The 15,237-nt window shown below is 39.9% G+C and overlaps 1 protein-coding gene across 3 annotated transcripts in view; it reads right to left on the bottom strand.

Moving 5' to 3' along the window:
• Positions 1 to 15,237, bottom strand: part of SH3RF1 (SH3 domain containing ring finger 1) — a 181,818-nt gene that overhangs the window by 26,151 nt on the left and 140,430 nt on the right. For 2 of the 3 annotated variants that reach the window (XM_023252683.2, XM_045055690.1), the window contains exons 5-7: positions 13,272 to 13,574; positions 8,366 to 8,476; positions 140 to 306 (exon numbers count right to left, since the gene is read on the bottom strand). In XM_023252683.2, the coding sequence (XP_023108451.2) occupies positions 140 to 306; positions 8,366 to 8,476; positions 13,272 to 13,574 (581 nt within the window). The remainder of the gene's footprint in view (positions 1 to 139; positions 307 to 8,365; positions 8,477 to 13,271; positions 13,575 to 15,237) is intronic. The other variant, XM_045055691.1, reaches the window with a different exon arrangement.

Below are 15,237 nucleotides of genomic sequence, written 5' to 3'. Positions count from 1 at the left end.
AAGTTTGCAGAACACAAACCACTTTGATAAGCCATAAGCCTGTCACCAGCTCATATCAGAAAGGTGTTTCTCTACCTCTGCTGTTTGGGCTTAGTTTGAAATAAACTTTAAAGCAGTAATAAATGACACCCTCACTTACACACTGGGGCGAGTCTGAGGCCGTAAATGTGCAATCTGGTCAGTGGGTCCCACTGTGGGTCTCGGTCCCATTGCAGCAGCAGCAGCAGCAGCAGCAGCAGCAGCAGCAGCAGCGCCCGGAGGTGTGGAGGCCAGTAGAGGGGGTGGGGGAAGAGGAGGATTCATAGTCTGGTATGAGAAGACAGAGAGAGAGAAGAAAGAGAAGAGACGGAGAAAAAGAAAGAGAATAATAATGAATTATTTATTTACATCTTTCATGGAAGGTGGGAGGGAAAAGGAATCAGGAATCCATAGGAAAAGACTTTAATGGAATCCACAGGGAGCAGAACCAGCTGGCTACTTTGTATGAAAGCCTCCTTTAAAAAAAAACAACAAAAAAACTCATCTCTTGTTCTGCTTTAAGATCTTAGAGCCACAGCAACTTTTTCAGCAAACAGGTACGTAATGACACTTGGAAAGAAGAAAAGAAAAAAAAAAAAAAAAGGAACAACTGCATGTAATTTTAAGATTAATGGCATTTTTAAGTATAGACTTGGATAAGAATCCAAACACCTTTGAAGAGGGCAGCTATAATGTCACACTGCTTGCTAAGACGTAATCTGTGATTGTTTCTGTAACTTGAAACTTAAACACAACACAAAACAATTTAGCTGCACTATATCTCAAACCATTCCCTCAGAAGAAAATTTCCTTTGATGCCTGGTTTCCAAACAGCCCAAACAATAGCAAGCCACAATCACTGGGAAATTGTTGCTACTTTTGCTTATTCTTTTCTTAACTTTGCCAGCTTTTGAAATTTAGTACTATCAAGCCTGGTAATCTTTAACAAGTAAACCAGTGAAAAGCTGCTGGTTCCTTTATGGGCACAGACTAATGGGGTTCTGCCTACAGGATTCCATGCCTTTTGAAAATCAATGGAGCAATTGTTACTTTCTGATCTATAAACCCCAGATGATTCTTTAGGGTCTGTATACTGAAACTCCTGGGAAAACAGGCACACAAAGACTTGCCTGAACCCCCACCTCGCCCTCCCCAAATCTTTGAACCACTAGATGTAAAAACTGAATTAAAAGAGAAATAAGGAGACTAAAGAATGCACCTAGGAAAGCATAAATGGCTTCTACACATCAGTGTATAAACACAAAAATCCAATGATTTCTAAACATCGTTCACAACAGTCAGTTTGTTTCTATTTTTTTAAATAAAAATTCACATCTCATCAACATTTGCTTCCTTCATCTGCGGATTAGCCGATTAATGTACACAGTTCTGGAAACACAATAAACTATGCAGAAAAAGTTTCAGAATTCCTGACATATGTTGCAACTATTTCACACATTGTAATTTAATTTTTTGCTGAAGTGACTTTCAGGAAGGATTTTTCCCGTACCGAAGCTGAAGGTGTTGTAGAACATTCAGTGCAGAAATAAATGAGGCGCAGCGCTGCTTACAGAGTGCTAACCTGGACAAGGCAGAGGGCAGTTCAAAAAGTTAGAACTGCATGAATGTTGCTCACATCATCCATGCAAAACATGGCAGGCAGCCTTAAGATTTGTTACAACTCTGGAATTGCCTGTACTGGGGCTTAGATTCTTCAAAACCTTTAACCAGTAGGTTAAGCATTCATTCCACTAGGTCTCCTCCCAGTGACAAAGTAGAGAGAAACAAAGATAATCCTGGTAAAACACTCAGTACATGTGACCTGGGCAGTTCATCGGTAATAACAACACATCAGTGGCTCGTCGGGCAGGATAACAAGTCTAGACTGTACTCAGGATAATATATGCAGACTGTAAAATTACCACTCAACCGATTTCCACTTAAATCTTCCTAAGCCCGATTTCCAAACAGCGTGGCTATGGAAATGGGGAGACCAGTGCATGTGCTCAACACGGGGCCCAACACAAACTGCTCCTAGAAATTACTTAAAATACTACCCAAGGCACAGAACCAAAAAGCTCCATTTCACACTCTAAGTAGAATTCTATTTTCAAGAGGAAAGGAAATTAAAATTGTCTGTTATGGCTTAACATTATTAAAACAGAGGCTGTACTGGGGCGCCTGGGTGGCTCAGTCGGTTGGGCGTCTGACTTCGGCTCAGGTCACGATCTCGCGGTCCGTGAGTTCGAGCCCCGTGTCAGGCTCTGTGCTGACAGCTCAGAGCCTGAAGCCTGTTTCAGATTCTGTGTGTGTCTCTCTCTCTGACCTTCCCCCATTCATGCTCTGTGTCTCTCTCTGTCTCAAAAATGAATAAATGTTAATAAACAAACAAACAAACAAACAGAGGCTGAACTAAATTAGCCCTAAGAAGAAAAAGGCAAAACAACATCTACAGACCTGACAAAAACATGTCACATTTTGTTAACAAAATGTAAAATAAGGTCACCTCTTGTAGTTAAAAAATACAGTAAACTAATGTTTCATGTACACTCCTTTCACGGAGAGTAAGTCAGAAGTCATTTGAGGTACAGCTTACAAGAGGATATTCTGAAAGACCCCAAAGGCTGTGCTTGAGAGAAAGTGTAGTTCTCTCTCTTTTTCTGTTGTTGGAACACAGACTGTCTTAATAAAATTGGGCAGATTTTCCCGCAGTGTTGGGCTACATATCTTTGGGGAAATAGGCATTTGTGTGTGCATGTGTACTTGGGATACATGCACACAAAGACCAAAGAGAGAAAGTCTGATTAAAATCAGACTCTTAGATGTTGTTCCACCCTGTGGGGTTGGTAAAATGATAGGGCTCTGGTGAGTCCAAGGCTGTGATAGACTAGGAAGTTCTGTGGGTTGCTTTATAAACAACTTAAACTGAAATAATCTGGTGATGTGGAAGTTCAAAAGGTAATCCACTGTGTGTTGTGCTTCAGGCAGTTTGCTATCCTGCAAGACCTGAAATTTCTACAGAGCAAACCACAGCCTTCCATTCACCCAGAGCTGACCTGGAGACCTGCTTATTATTTCACAGTCCGGGCCAGCCCAGGCCCCAGAGGCCAAGGCGCACTCTCCACCAGCAGCAAAAAACATCTATGGACCTGCAAGAACGATAGGTCACATTTTTCTAATAATATTTTGTTAACTTAATACTGTCCAGAACCAAATACCACACATAAATGTCATTTTCACTAGACATTGCGTGCTAAATTAATAGGAACTTTGAAAAGCACTCATCACTTGTAGTTTTATTTTATGGAAATGCAGCAGGTCTATGTTATCAAAGTAAAGCTGTCTATAGCTATAGGCTGGGCTGCAGAAATACTGGTGTAGAAAACTAGATGTTATTCTGATATCCATTAAAAATGAGCATCCTCCTTATGTTTCTTTAGATTCAGATCTTCTGTTTGTAGTAGGCGGTAACGGTCTGAGGCAAGAATTACTATTTCTGAATAACAGTAAAGACAGGACAACAGTTCTGCTGATGTGAAATGATCATACTTTGCCATGTCCAGGTTCTCTGTTTCCCTGACCCAGTGACCTTGAAAGCAGTAGAAGCAGCATGGGCTTTGGGGACAGATAAACATAGATTCCAATCCCGGCCCAGTGTCTTAGGGCAGTCCTCAATTTCCCTCCTATGTTAGAGTGAGCACCAGAAAAGAAGTGTCCTCTCCAAGTGGACTGGATTCTAGGCTAGATGAGCCTAATTCTAGTGAGCATTGTGAGTGAAAAGTTCAAGTGCATGGGTGTGATACCCTTCCTCTCTGGTGCTCTTTCCTCTTTGTGTCCTTTCATACAACCAAAGAGTGGTTAGGTCTGGGTCTGCCTAAAGACAGGTGACAAGATCCATTAGGTCTTAAGCTTGGGCCAAGGGCTGCAGGCCACCTTACCAGTAAAGTGCTTTGCATTGGAGTTTGGGCAACAAGTACAACTGACAATAAAGGATTCATTTTCTTTCCAACTGTTCTTTAAGTGTGCATTTCCCTCATATACATTTCTACCTCCCAGAGTAGAAAAGTGATGGGCAGGATAGACTCTGGGCATCTCTGGGTCCCCTGGGAAAATCCCACTGTAATACCCCCCCAATGCCAGCATCCTTTTTTTCCTCACACCTGATTTCCAAACAACCCACCTTCAACCCTACACATCAACATCTCTAAACAGCCTGAGTACTGAACTCAGACGCATGTAGACAGGCTGGTGGAGGAACAGTTCAAGCTGCTGCATGATCATGCTTCCTCAAGTTGGGAGTGTTAGCAATTTCAGCAGCATTACCACCTGCATACAGCAGTGTCTGTGCAATTATGTGATTAGCTGGTTTTATTTTATGACAATAAGCAGGAAGTAGAAAAGTGGAAGTACTGACACCAGCGATCAAAAAACAAAAACAAAACAAAACAAAACAAAAAAACTTAGTGGTATCAGAATTCAATAAAATTAAGATAAAGATGGAAGGTCCCTAAGTCTTACGTCTCAACTGGATGCTCATTGGAATTAAGCCAGTCAGTTGTGGGTACAGCTATGAAGAAAAAGGAATAAAATTTAAAAATATATTAAAAAAATACTAGAAATCGATCCTTAGATGATTATGTCTAAAGGGAAAGATGTAATTAAGAATTTGGTAATTTTTAAAAATCTCTCCAGGAATGGAATTTCCCTCATAAATTATAGATTTATTGTTCTACATTTGATTTGTAAGAAGAGATACTTATGTTAGTTAACTGACTTTGTATCAATTACATAAGCTCTCTATGCCTCAATATACCAATCTGTGAGATGGAGTTGTAATTAGAAATAGTTTAGGTAAAGCTGCCTTTCCCAGTGCCCTGGAGCACTGCAGAAGCTCAATAAATAGAAGCTGTTGTTATGATTCATGAGACCATGAAGTCAGAAACTGTCTTACTCATCTTTGTATTACTGTCACCCAGCTCTGCAGACAGAAGTTAACAGACCCTCAATGAGTATTTCACAAATAAGAAAACATTCTGTGCTTCAACTTCCCTTAGGACAATATGATATGAATCAAGAGGTCTTGTTTCCTGAGATACTAGAGTCCTTTTCTGTTGTTGCTATGAACATTCTGACCATATTCTATCCCTAATCCTGATTTTCAGAACTCATATCAATTCCAAAGCCTCAACTTGTCCCTCTCAAACTATTGACATGGTAGTTTCATTCCCCTCTTTGCAGAGCCCGTCCCTGATCCCGTGGATCAGTAAGTCCTGCTGAGCCTTCCATCATGGGCTCCAATGGACTAATTACATATTGGCTATCCTGAGAACCAGACATCATTTAATTTGCTTCTTTAAATATACACACAGACACACACTATGTGTGTTATGTGTACAATTTTTTTAGTCAGGGTTACATATTTTTGGAATGCAATCTGTTTATAAGTTGGTCACAGGCTGTATTGGCCTTTATTGACCTGCCTAATTCACGACATCTTGCAGCTAAACACCTCTCAGCTGGTACAGAGGATCAGGGATTATTAATCACTTATTTGAAAGTTTTTCTGCCCTTGTGCAGAAAATACAAGACTAACATAGATCCTCACCCTCCTCCCTTCCCAAAATTAGTTGTGGAAAAAGCCCTCACTACTATTAACATCCTGATGTCTGAATTAGATAGATGTAATGCCAGTTTTGCTCCTAATATTAGATATCTAACATTTTAACTGTTACATGTGAAATGTATAGGACAGTATGATCCTAAGTTCATTCTGCATGAAAGATTAGAAAGTCTCAATTCATAATAAAAATACTAGAAATAATTTTCATTTCCTATTCTAGTGTTGGCATTTATTACCTAATAAATCCACACCATGAAAAGCATAGTTTTCTCTCTACCAAGCTGCATACAATATTGCTGTGATGGTGCTCTATGTCTTAGAAAATATTTCAAATTTTAAATAAGATACTTGCCATGATTAATGTAAGATACAGAGGGTACATGCTACTGAGATTTTTTTCTCATTTAAACCTAACATATTAAATCCAAAACCTTTCTGCCAACCTACCAGGGACTTTGAGATCTAGACATCTCCTGGGATGACAGACAGATCTGTTTATAATTAGTTTTTCATTAAATGGAATTGGCACAGTAGACATACTGTTTAATAAACCTTTCGCTTGCTTAACATGCAGGCTTTCTTATATAATCCTAGGATGAAATGGTTGAATGTAAATTAATTTTTGTATATTCATGTTCTCCTGTGACCCGTCCCATTGATTTGCCCTAGAGTTGCCTCCAGTTTAGAGCAACTGGCCATTTACTTATTACACTGTAAAATTTTCAGCCCATAAGGGATGAAATTCAGCCAGCTCTATGTCTTTTCCACTAATTAATTTTTCTAAGATCAGAAAAGGCAGTCTTTTTCCCTTAAGAAATTATGTTAGAATTTTTCCATGTGAAGTAGTCATCTGGAAAGGGAAATACCAAGTGGTTGTGTATGTATTGGGGTGAGAAGAGAAGGAGGGAAAGGAGAGAGTCTTCTCTGGAGATGAGAGGGCAGGATGATTATGGAACTTGGCTCTGGTCAAAACACCCAGGGCTAACAGAATCTCATGGAAACCACATATCAATAAAAGTTAAATGAATTTCATCTTCTCCCCAGAAGAATCAGCACAACCTTTCCTGCACCAAGCAGTGGTGCTATCAAAGAAGTGTAATCGTTCTGGGAACATTTAAAAAAAAAATACAACTTTAACCTCTAACCAGAACATTATTAACTTCCATTTAAATACAAGAACATGGTTAACTCTATAAAAAGTTTTCTAACGTCTAAGTCAAGCTAGGTAATAACTCCACGTTTATTTATATCCACCTTGTTTCAAAGCAAAATGAGGCAAAAGGAAAATGAGGACAATAAAACTAGACGGAGCAAACATCTTGACTAATGTACTAATATGTTGTGAGGTCTTTGTTGGAGGGGGGTACAGATTTGGCTCCAAGCATTCTAGCAGAAGGAAACATAATCTTTACAGCATATATAAAATCCACAACCTAAAAACAAACCAGCTGCCTAGAAGTCTCACTATTCCTGGTACAGAGAGCAGAGAAACCATAACCCAACAAACCAGGCCCTCCAAGGCATTCTGAGAACAAACCAGTGGCACATGCCACAGGCCTGCCTTGCAAGGGTCCTCAATAGAGACCAATAATGAGATCAATAACAGTCATCCCTGACTATAGTCTTGGCATGGTGCTAACTCTCCAAAGCAGAAAATAGTTGTGTCATTTTACAGGTAGGGACACTGAAGCTTAAAGACGCTGAGTAACTTTTCATGGTCACGTAAACAAAGAAGTGACTGAGGTGGGCTTCCAACCTAGGTCTGTGTCCCCACCATCGGGCCACACTGTTTCTCCAAGAGCATCACAACCAGTAAGACTCTGTAAAGCAATTTACGGGAGTGGGGCCCACTGGGGAGATCTGATTTAGTGATCTTTTCTATTCTCATTCAACTCAGCACTGGAAGAAAGAGTGTGAAAGCATAAGCCAAGGCACAGGACTGGATGAGAGATGACTCACAATTGCTGGTTCCTTGTAGTTCAATTGCCTGCAAGTTCAGGAAACTATTGTGTTTCTGCTTTCTAAGGCTGAATTTGCTTGTTTCTTCCCTTTTAACTTTCTCTCCATAGTGTTCTTCTTAGTGTCTATCTCCCTTGGCTGCCCTCATTTCTCCTATTAATTTCTCTTGTGAGGATGTTTTAAAGCAATAAGTGTTTGGACTCTGTAGGATGCTAGGTGTTCAGAAGGAAAATCAACACAATCTGAGCGAGCCTTCCAAGACAGCAGTTACGTTCGGCAGCCAGAGCGGCAGCTACTGCAGTGGAAGACAACCTACTAAAAGGTGAATCATAAATGGAGAGATTTGGAATTGACACACCACGTGACTCAAGGTAAACCATTTAGCCTTCGGGATCCTGGTTTCCTCAGTATTTCTATAAACCTGTCTTTGTAGGAAATAAGTGAAGTCTTCTAGAAACTCAAAAGAAATGAAAAAGAAATTTTAGGTTAAGCCTTCAGGAAATCAGGCTGGACTTTAATGAAAATGGAAAGCATTTTATAGATCTCTTCTAATGCCTTCAGGCCACTGATCACTGTTAAACATTTTGCAGGCTGTAGGCAAGAGGCTTTCTAATTTTTTCTGTAAGATCAGCAGAGATAATAGATGAAAGAGATCCACCTCCACCCAGCAAGTGTCAATGTAAACTGCAGGTGTTAGGAGGTGGGATGTGCCAGATTAACGTCACTAAATACCTGAGAGAGAGACAGAGATAGAGAAGCTGTACTCACTCCAAGGGCAGCTGGGTAGGGAACATCTGATGGGAAAGTGAACGAGGGGCCAGTTGTCACTGGGCTGCTGGGGGGTGGGGTCACAATTAACCCGGTGGTACTTATATGAACCTGCCAAGAAAAAGAAAAGTTAATTAAAAGACAACTACATTTAATACAACAGATTACTGGCTGAACCTTGGGGAGGCAAATCATAATTTTAAAAAAATCTGTGGTTTCTAGTATTTGGGGGAAGGCAGAATCTCTTGCAGCTTATTCAATCCACATTTACTGATTACCTAATTTGTATTCGGAACTGGGAGGTAATGTGATAATATTGGCCACTGCTGATTTACATACAGAATTCAACTGCTGCTGGCTTTCATAACTTGGGAGGCTACTGTGAACCAAACTGACCTTTCAGATGGTTAGTCGGCTGCTTGCTTAGCCCACTAGCAATTTCCCTGAAGATCCTATTAAGGTAGGTCATGGCTGAACACTCACCTGTCTATCAATATGTAAATCTATGTGAAGTGCTTAAGGTATTTTGTTATTCTCAGGATCATTTTTCATGACTTCTACTTTTCAGTGGGGATGCATAATTAAAATGCAGCTGCCTAGACATGCCTAGAGCAGGTAATTATTTATAAAACCTTTAAAGGAACAATGTCAAGCCAAATTAGCTGTTTTCAAAGGTGTCTTATCCATGATACTATCCAAGATTAATTTACTAGAAAGAAATTGAGTTATTCAGGTCATTTCATTGCCTGTGTTCAGTTACTCGATCAATTTCACTCAAGCTGCGTATCAGGTCCAACTGCAGAATGCAGGCAGGAGTAGGCGTGTGGGCCTGAACAAATGGGATGGTTTTCTTCCACTGTTAAAGGAATGTGGTTGGCTGGTACCTTGTTTCCCCCAAGGAAACGATACACCCAAAACGCTAGGCCTTTTGTAATAAAAACTTAATCCCAAACATACTTCCCTCAATTCCCATATGTTGAGAAAAAGATTATCAGGACAAAGAAAAGCTCAGAGATTAGTTCCCAGAGGGCCTGAAGGAAATTTTGAGTTTCCTGCTTAGGTTAGGCCCTGCCAAGGCCAGGGATAAACAGCATCACAGCATACAATTTATTTTCACCAATAAATCTGTGTTATATATGGAATCCACATCCTTTTAAAATCACATCTGTGCCTGTTAGCTCACACATTGATCGAACTGGAGGCTTAAACTTAGCAGATCTAAGGGATGCCCTAACAAGAGTTTCTCCCCAAACCCTTCTTTTGTCTCTCCTGTGAACCAAAGTCTATTATCAATCAATTTCTAATGGGAAGCACACTGATTTTCATTCTAGGATAAAATCCAATGGTCTTCAGCTGTTTTAACCAATAAATCTGTTTATATACATAACCCAAGGACATTTGTAAGTTGGCACTACATAAGAGTTTTTTTTGAGAAGATACAATGAAGCTCACTTCAAAGTGCATGCCATTATCATGGAATCAAAATACAGCTTCCTGGGCCCAACCCTACAAATATCTAAGAAAGATCTCATGACTGACCAATGTTTTTGTCTAAGAGCTGCAGACTGGGAGTCAAGATAATTAACTGCTAATGAGCTCATGGTCTTAGACAAGACACTTCACCCCCCTATATGAGCTGGACCAGAGCCCCCCTAATGTGTCCACCGTCATAGTCATGGAAGTGAAGCACTAAACATTGAGACTCCTGCAAGCACCAGCGAACACAGGGCCACTCCTAGTATTTGAGTAAAGGAAGAGATAAAAGTCACCAAAGAATGATTAAAAGCAGAAGCAGCAGAAGTAAATTGCCTGAAGGTGAGCATGCCCAGAATAAATGTCCTGAATAGGGACAGAGTGACTTTCTGCTGTTCTTTTCCTCATGGAACTGCAAATTAGTTGGGCTCCTCTACAAGAAGGGGCTCTGTGAAGGGGGGGAAAGAGGTGGGGTAAGCAAATGCAAATGAGTGGGTGCATCTCTGGCTTCCCCTGAAGCCACTGACAATACAAATATGCCACAAAACCACTTAATATCATGAATCATTCCTCCAGCTGGCAGAGGCCAAAAAATATCTTGAGTGTGGCCAGAGAAAGATAAAATGTCTTAGTTGCTTGTAGCATCATGTGCTTTTACAGATGTCAATCACAGATATCTGTGCACATCTGTTCTGGTGACCCACCTAGACAGCACAGTCTATAAATAATCTTCTAGTTTATGTATTTGAAAGTTCAGCCTTCACTCAATAGTCACCATATATAATAGCAAGCCAGCCCTTTACTCCTTTCTTCTATTTCCCCATCCTGTTGCCTGGAACTTGGGATGTCCTGGTGAGATCTCTAAATTCCGTATAGAAACAGGAGGATAATGTTCTACCCATATGGGGGAAAGGTAAGCTGAAAAGCACATCACACCAGCACTGACTGCCTATATGTGTATTCTGTTCAGGTGAGAGAAAAATGAACGCTCACTTCTTAGGCTCCTTCCTTTAGATTTTCTAAGTGCAACCAAACCTAATTAAGGAAAAGCAAGACAAAAAGTGGACCAAGATGTTAAAACATCCTTTTCCTCAGCTCTGTAAAAAAGGAAAAGGAAAAGGAAAAGAAAAAAAAAACTAAAAGAAAAAGAAAAAGAAAAAGAAATGGGCCATAGCAGGAGGAGTCACATCTCCTGATCGGTCCTTTGCAAGGCAGAGGAAAAGGACAGTCCTATTTCAAAGAGTCTCACATGAGCCATCTTCCCATATCCGCTGATCTCCACAGTCAGGAGAGTGTCTGCCTGTCACACACTCCTGCTATGCTACACACACCCATTGCTTTACTATAGACTGTAGTTCCCTCCAATGCACACACTATGCTAGACAAGTAGTGTTTTCTGTAAACCTGAGCCAGAGAAGCCAGGCAGCACTTGAAACATCTCCCATCGTCTTCTTGAAATCACTTCTCCCTGAGGCAACATATTACCACTGAAAACAGAATGAATTAGAATATGGGAGGAGGGGTGGAATGGTTGAAGGGGAAACTGTTTTAATGGAACACAGAAAGAGCCTTGTTTCCTAAGCTACTCCAACCAAAACAAAAATAGCTCTACTTTTATAGTCTTCATTCCCAGCTCTGGTGTGGCACCGTCAGACATGCTCACACCTGACTGCCGAGTTCTCTACAAAAGATATAAACTCGAGCTTTATCCTCCCTTTCTCTTTTAATTTTGTCTAGTGCCAAAAGATTACTGTCTATTTTTTTAAAGCTATTCCTATTCTGAGTTGCCACTATTCTTACCAGAAACTTATCTTTTTTTTTTTTTTTTTTTAAACAAAACATCATTGTACAAATGTTGCTAGGTCACAAAATAAAAAACGCAGTCAAATGATCCAATTTTCTGTTAGTGAATGGCCAGCTTTACTAGACCCCTCTGTCAGAACCTTATTCAAAAATCTTTTGAACCTTTCCAGAGTAATCTCACTTGGTACTTCTTACTCCAATCTATAATCCATGTCTATTTTTCACATGGATATAATTAGTTACATGTAAAGTAACATAGCTCTCCTCTCTACCCATTTTCAAGGGACGCCTCATTCAATAAATATTTATTGAGTGTTTACTGTATGTCTGACATTTGGAATACATCGGTGACCACAACAAAGATGTCTGTCCTCATCATACTCGTGTTCTAGTAGGCTTTGTCTGTGTGTGTGTGTGTACCAGTTCCCTCAAAAGATCAAAAGTTTCATGGCCCCACCACCTAAAAACTACCAGTGAACCACAATCCCATTCAGAAAGTGAATGCATTTAACTCGCAACATGCAGGATGAATCTAAAGGAGTGAGGTCAAATAAATGAGGCCGAGAGAACATAATTTTTAATAAAATTGGCAAGGAATACCAGAAACTATGTTGTAAATTTTTATTCTGTGGCTCACAACAGGCACTTATTAAACTGTAAACTTTCTGAGGACCAGGACCCTGTGTGTACGTGTTTCTTTGTTTAAAGGAAAATAATTTAGTTTTGTATTTTTTGAAAAACACTACAGCTATATTATAAAGTAGAACGTAACATCTGCATGAATTTTAACAACTAAATATGAGATTTGAAAGAAATTTCTCCTACTTGTGACAGGCTACTTTGGACCGGGCTCTCTGACCTTTGAGTTGAGGAAAATATAGTGGTCATCTAACTGGATAATTACAGCAGCCCTGTGAATTAGGCAGGTAACAGTTAGGCTCATTTTGCAGTCCAGAATTAAGGCCTAACAAAGAAGCATACATGGTGCCTAGAAGGTTCTAAAAATAAGGCACTCAATAAATGCCTGCTGAATGAATGAATGTTTCCAATCATCTTGTGTATTTTTATTAACACAAGAATAATGTGCAGCAATTTCTTAAGATAGTCCAAAGCCTTGATGAACTAATAAGCTTTTTAAAAAAGCTAGGCCAATTTCTAACTTAAATTAAATGCTTTTTCACGTCCTTTCTTTTTTCTCTATAGCTCTTACTGGGAAGCCTGAATGTCGGGGTAAATTAGATGGATGCAGGCAACTGTCAACTATGGGTTTCAACCACAGCATCTTTAGTTTGGATGAAGATAAAGTTTTAGTTGGCAAGATCTCCCAGAGCAGCCTTGTGAGGAAGTTCTGTAAAACTGAGCAGTTGCTTGAAACTAAGTATGTAAATCATTTTGTAATTTCTGATCCTTCCTTTGAAAATGACTGAGTAAGTTCAGGTTAATACACTCAAGTTAGTTTTCTCTTCTCCATTTTTCTACCTACAGAATGGAGAAAATCTTTATTACATCTCAGGAAAGCTACTATCTTCTGAAGGCAAAAACAAGCAGTCTTGTTTAGCTAGTGAACAAACATGTTTGTGAATAGATCATTTTGTACCTGAGCTCTGTTCACGCCTTTTGGATGATTTACCTGAGAAGGGGCACTGCAGGAAAGGCCAGAGAGTTCACTGATCCGCGCGGCAGCCGTAGGGTTACTGGAGCTGATGAGGACAGGAGGGCTGATCTCCATGGAGTGGCGGTTCTGGGATGCCTGGGAGGATTTGCTGGCCATGGTGAGAGAAGTAAAGGAGTGCCGCTTTTTGGTGTTCTTCTTGGTGTCAGAGTGCTTTGGGGCATTGCTGCTCTGGGCTGCTGCCAAGGTACATTCTCCAGCATCGACTCCTGGCCCAGGAGGCTTATCCCATTCTATCAGCTGCTTAGCTGCCGAGTTAAACTGCAAACCAAGAAATCGACACAAGACAGTTACACAGTTCTCAAGGATTCACTGAGATTTCTTTTCAACCAGCTTTATCTAAAATTTAATGTCATCACTTTAGAGTTTGCATTTGCAAGCCTCTTTATATTTCTTCCATGTGGATATCTTTTCTCTCAATAGTGGCATTTCATTAGATCTGTCATTAATAGATGTTAAATCAAGAATAAACAATTCTAGGGGCAGTTGGGTGGCTCAGTAGGTTGAGCATCTGACTTCGGCTCAGGTCATGATCTCATGGTTTGCGAGGTCGAGCCCCGTGTAGGGCTCTGTGCTGACAGCCTGGAGCCTGGAGTCTGCTTCGGATTCTATGCCTCCCTCTCTCTCTGCCCCTCCCTCGCTTGCACTTGATCTCTCTCTACCTCTCTCAAAAATAAATAAACATTAAAAAAAATTAAAAAAAAAAGAATAAACAATTCTAATTCAACACCAACAAGGTAAAAAAAGTTTTCTCCAAGAATATTCAGAATATCTAATTTTAAAACCTGCCGGTAACAAATGAAGATTCAATTTCAGTTCACTGATGAAATTTAAATCAGAACAATTAAAAGGGTCCATTTGTCTACCTGAATACTCTGTTGTCCAATAATGGCTAGGTGTTTCCTCAGAGCACAAGTGAACACTGAAGGGGCAACTTTTGGGTCTGGTAAAAAACAAGCGAGATGACAAAGAACGAAACCATTACATGTTAACTAATATACTTCCACATAAATTAATCTCCCACTTCTGTATATTTTGGGAAAACTTCACAAAAAAGTTGGTAGACATTCTTTTTTATTTTTTAAATGTTTATTTATATTTGAGAGAGAGCAAGAAGAGCGAGAGAGAGCAAGAACACATGCGTGAACGGGGGAGGGTCAGAGAGAGGGGGAGACAGAAGATCTGAAGTGGGCTCTGCCCTGAGAGCAGAGAGCCTGAAGTGGGGCTCAATCTCACAAACCATGAGATCATGACCTAAGCTGAAGTTGAACGCTTAACCGACTGGGCCACCCAGGAGCCCCAACATCCTTGATTATCTGTCATGTCACTGCATCAATTCTTCTCATATGTACTTATGGTTTAAATCATAAGGGGGTAAAACATGAAATTCAAGTCCTTTGGCAAGCTAACTTGTCTCTTTGAAAAGTTCTCTATTAAGGGTACAAGGGGTCAAAGGCTGTGCACTGGGCCGATAGCACCAGCAAGAAAGGAAAGAGCATGAAATTTGTTTTTCCTGAGGTAGAATAAAACGTTTCCACAAAACTTCCATGATAATAAGCTGTATATAACTTACCAAGATATTACAGTAATAGGAAATCATTGAGCACATAGTTTAACCTCGCATAAAAAAACATTAAGATAAAAAATAATGGACTTTTTAAAGGTAAATTTAGGTAAATATTAAGGATAATAGGGATTTTCTTATCTCAGCTTTGCATGCTCAGCACTTTACAAACAACCTTAGATAAAATATCACCATCAAATGTTATTTTCCATCTACCTCAATGGTTACGACCATGTCTCCTTGCCCTGTTGATGAGAATGTCCTATTAGAAGAATGGAAATCCTGTCAGTCAATATGTAACAAAGTGAACTTGCTTTGGAACAACTGGCTGCTCACAAAGCTGTACTAACTAATTGCAGC

Source organism: Felis catus, chromosome B1 (assembly GCF_018350175.1).
Source record: "Felis catus isolate Fca126 chromosome B1, F.catus_Fca126_mat1.0, whole genome shotgun sequence".
NCBI classification, from domain to species: Eukaryota; Metazoa; Chordata; class Mammalia; order Carnivora; family Felidae; genus Felis; species Felis catus.
Note: the sequence above shows the minus strand (reverse complement) of the source record. Positions and strands in the feature narration are given on the sequence as shown.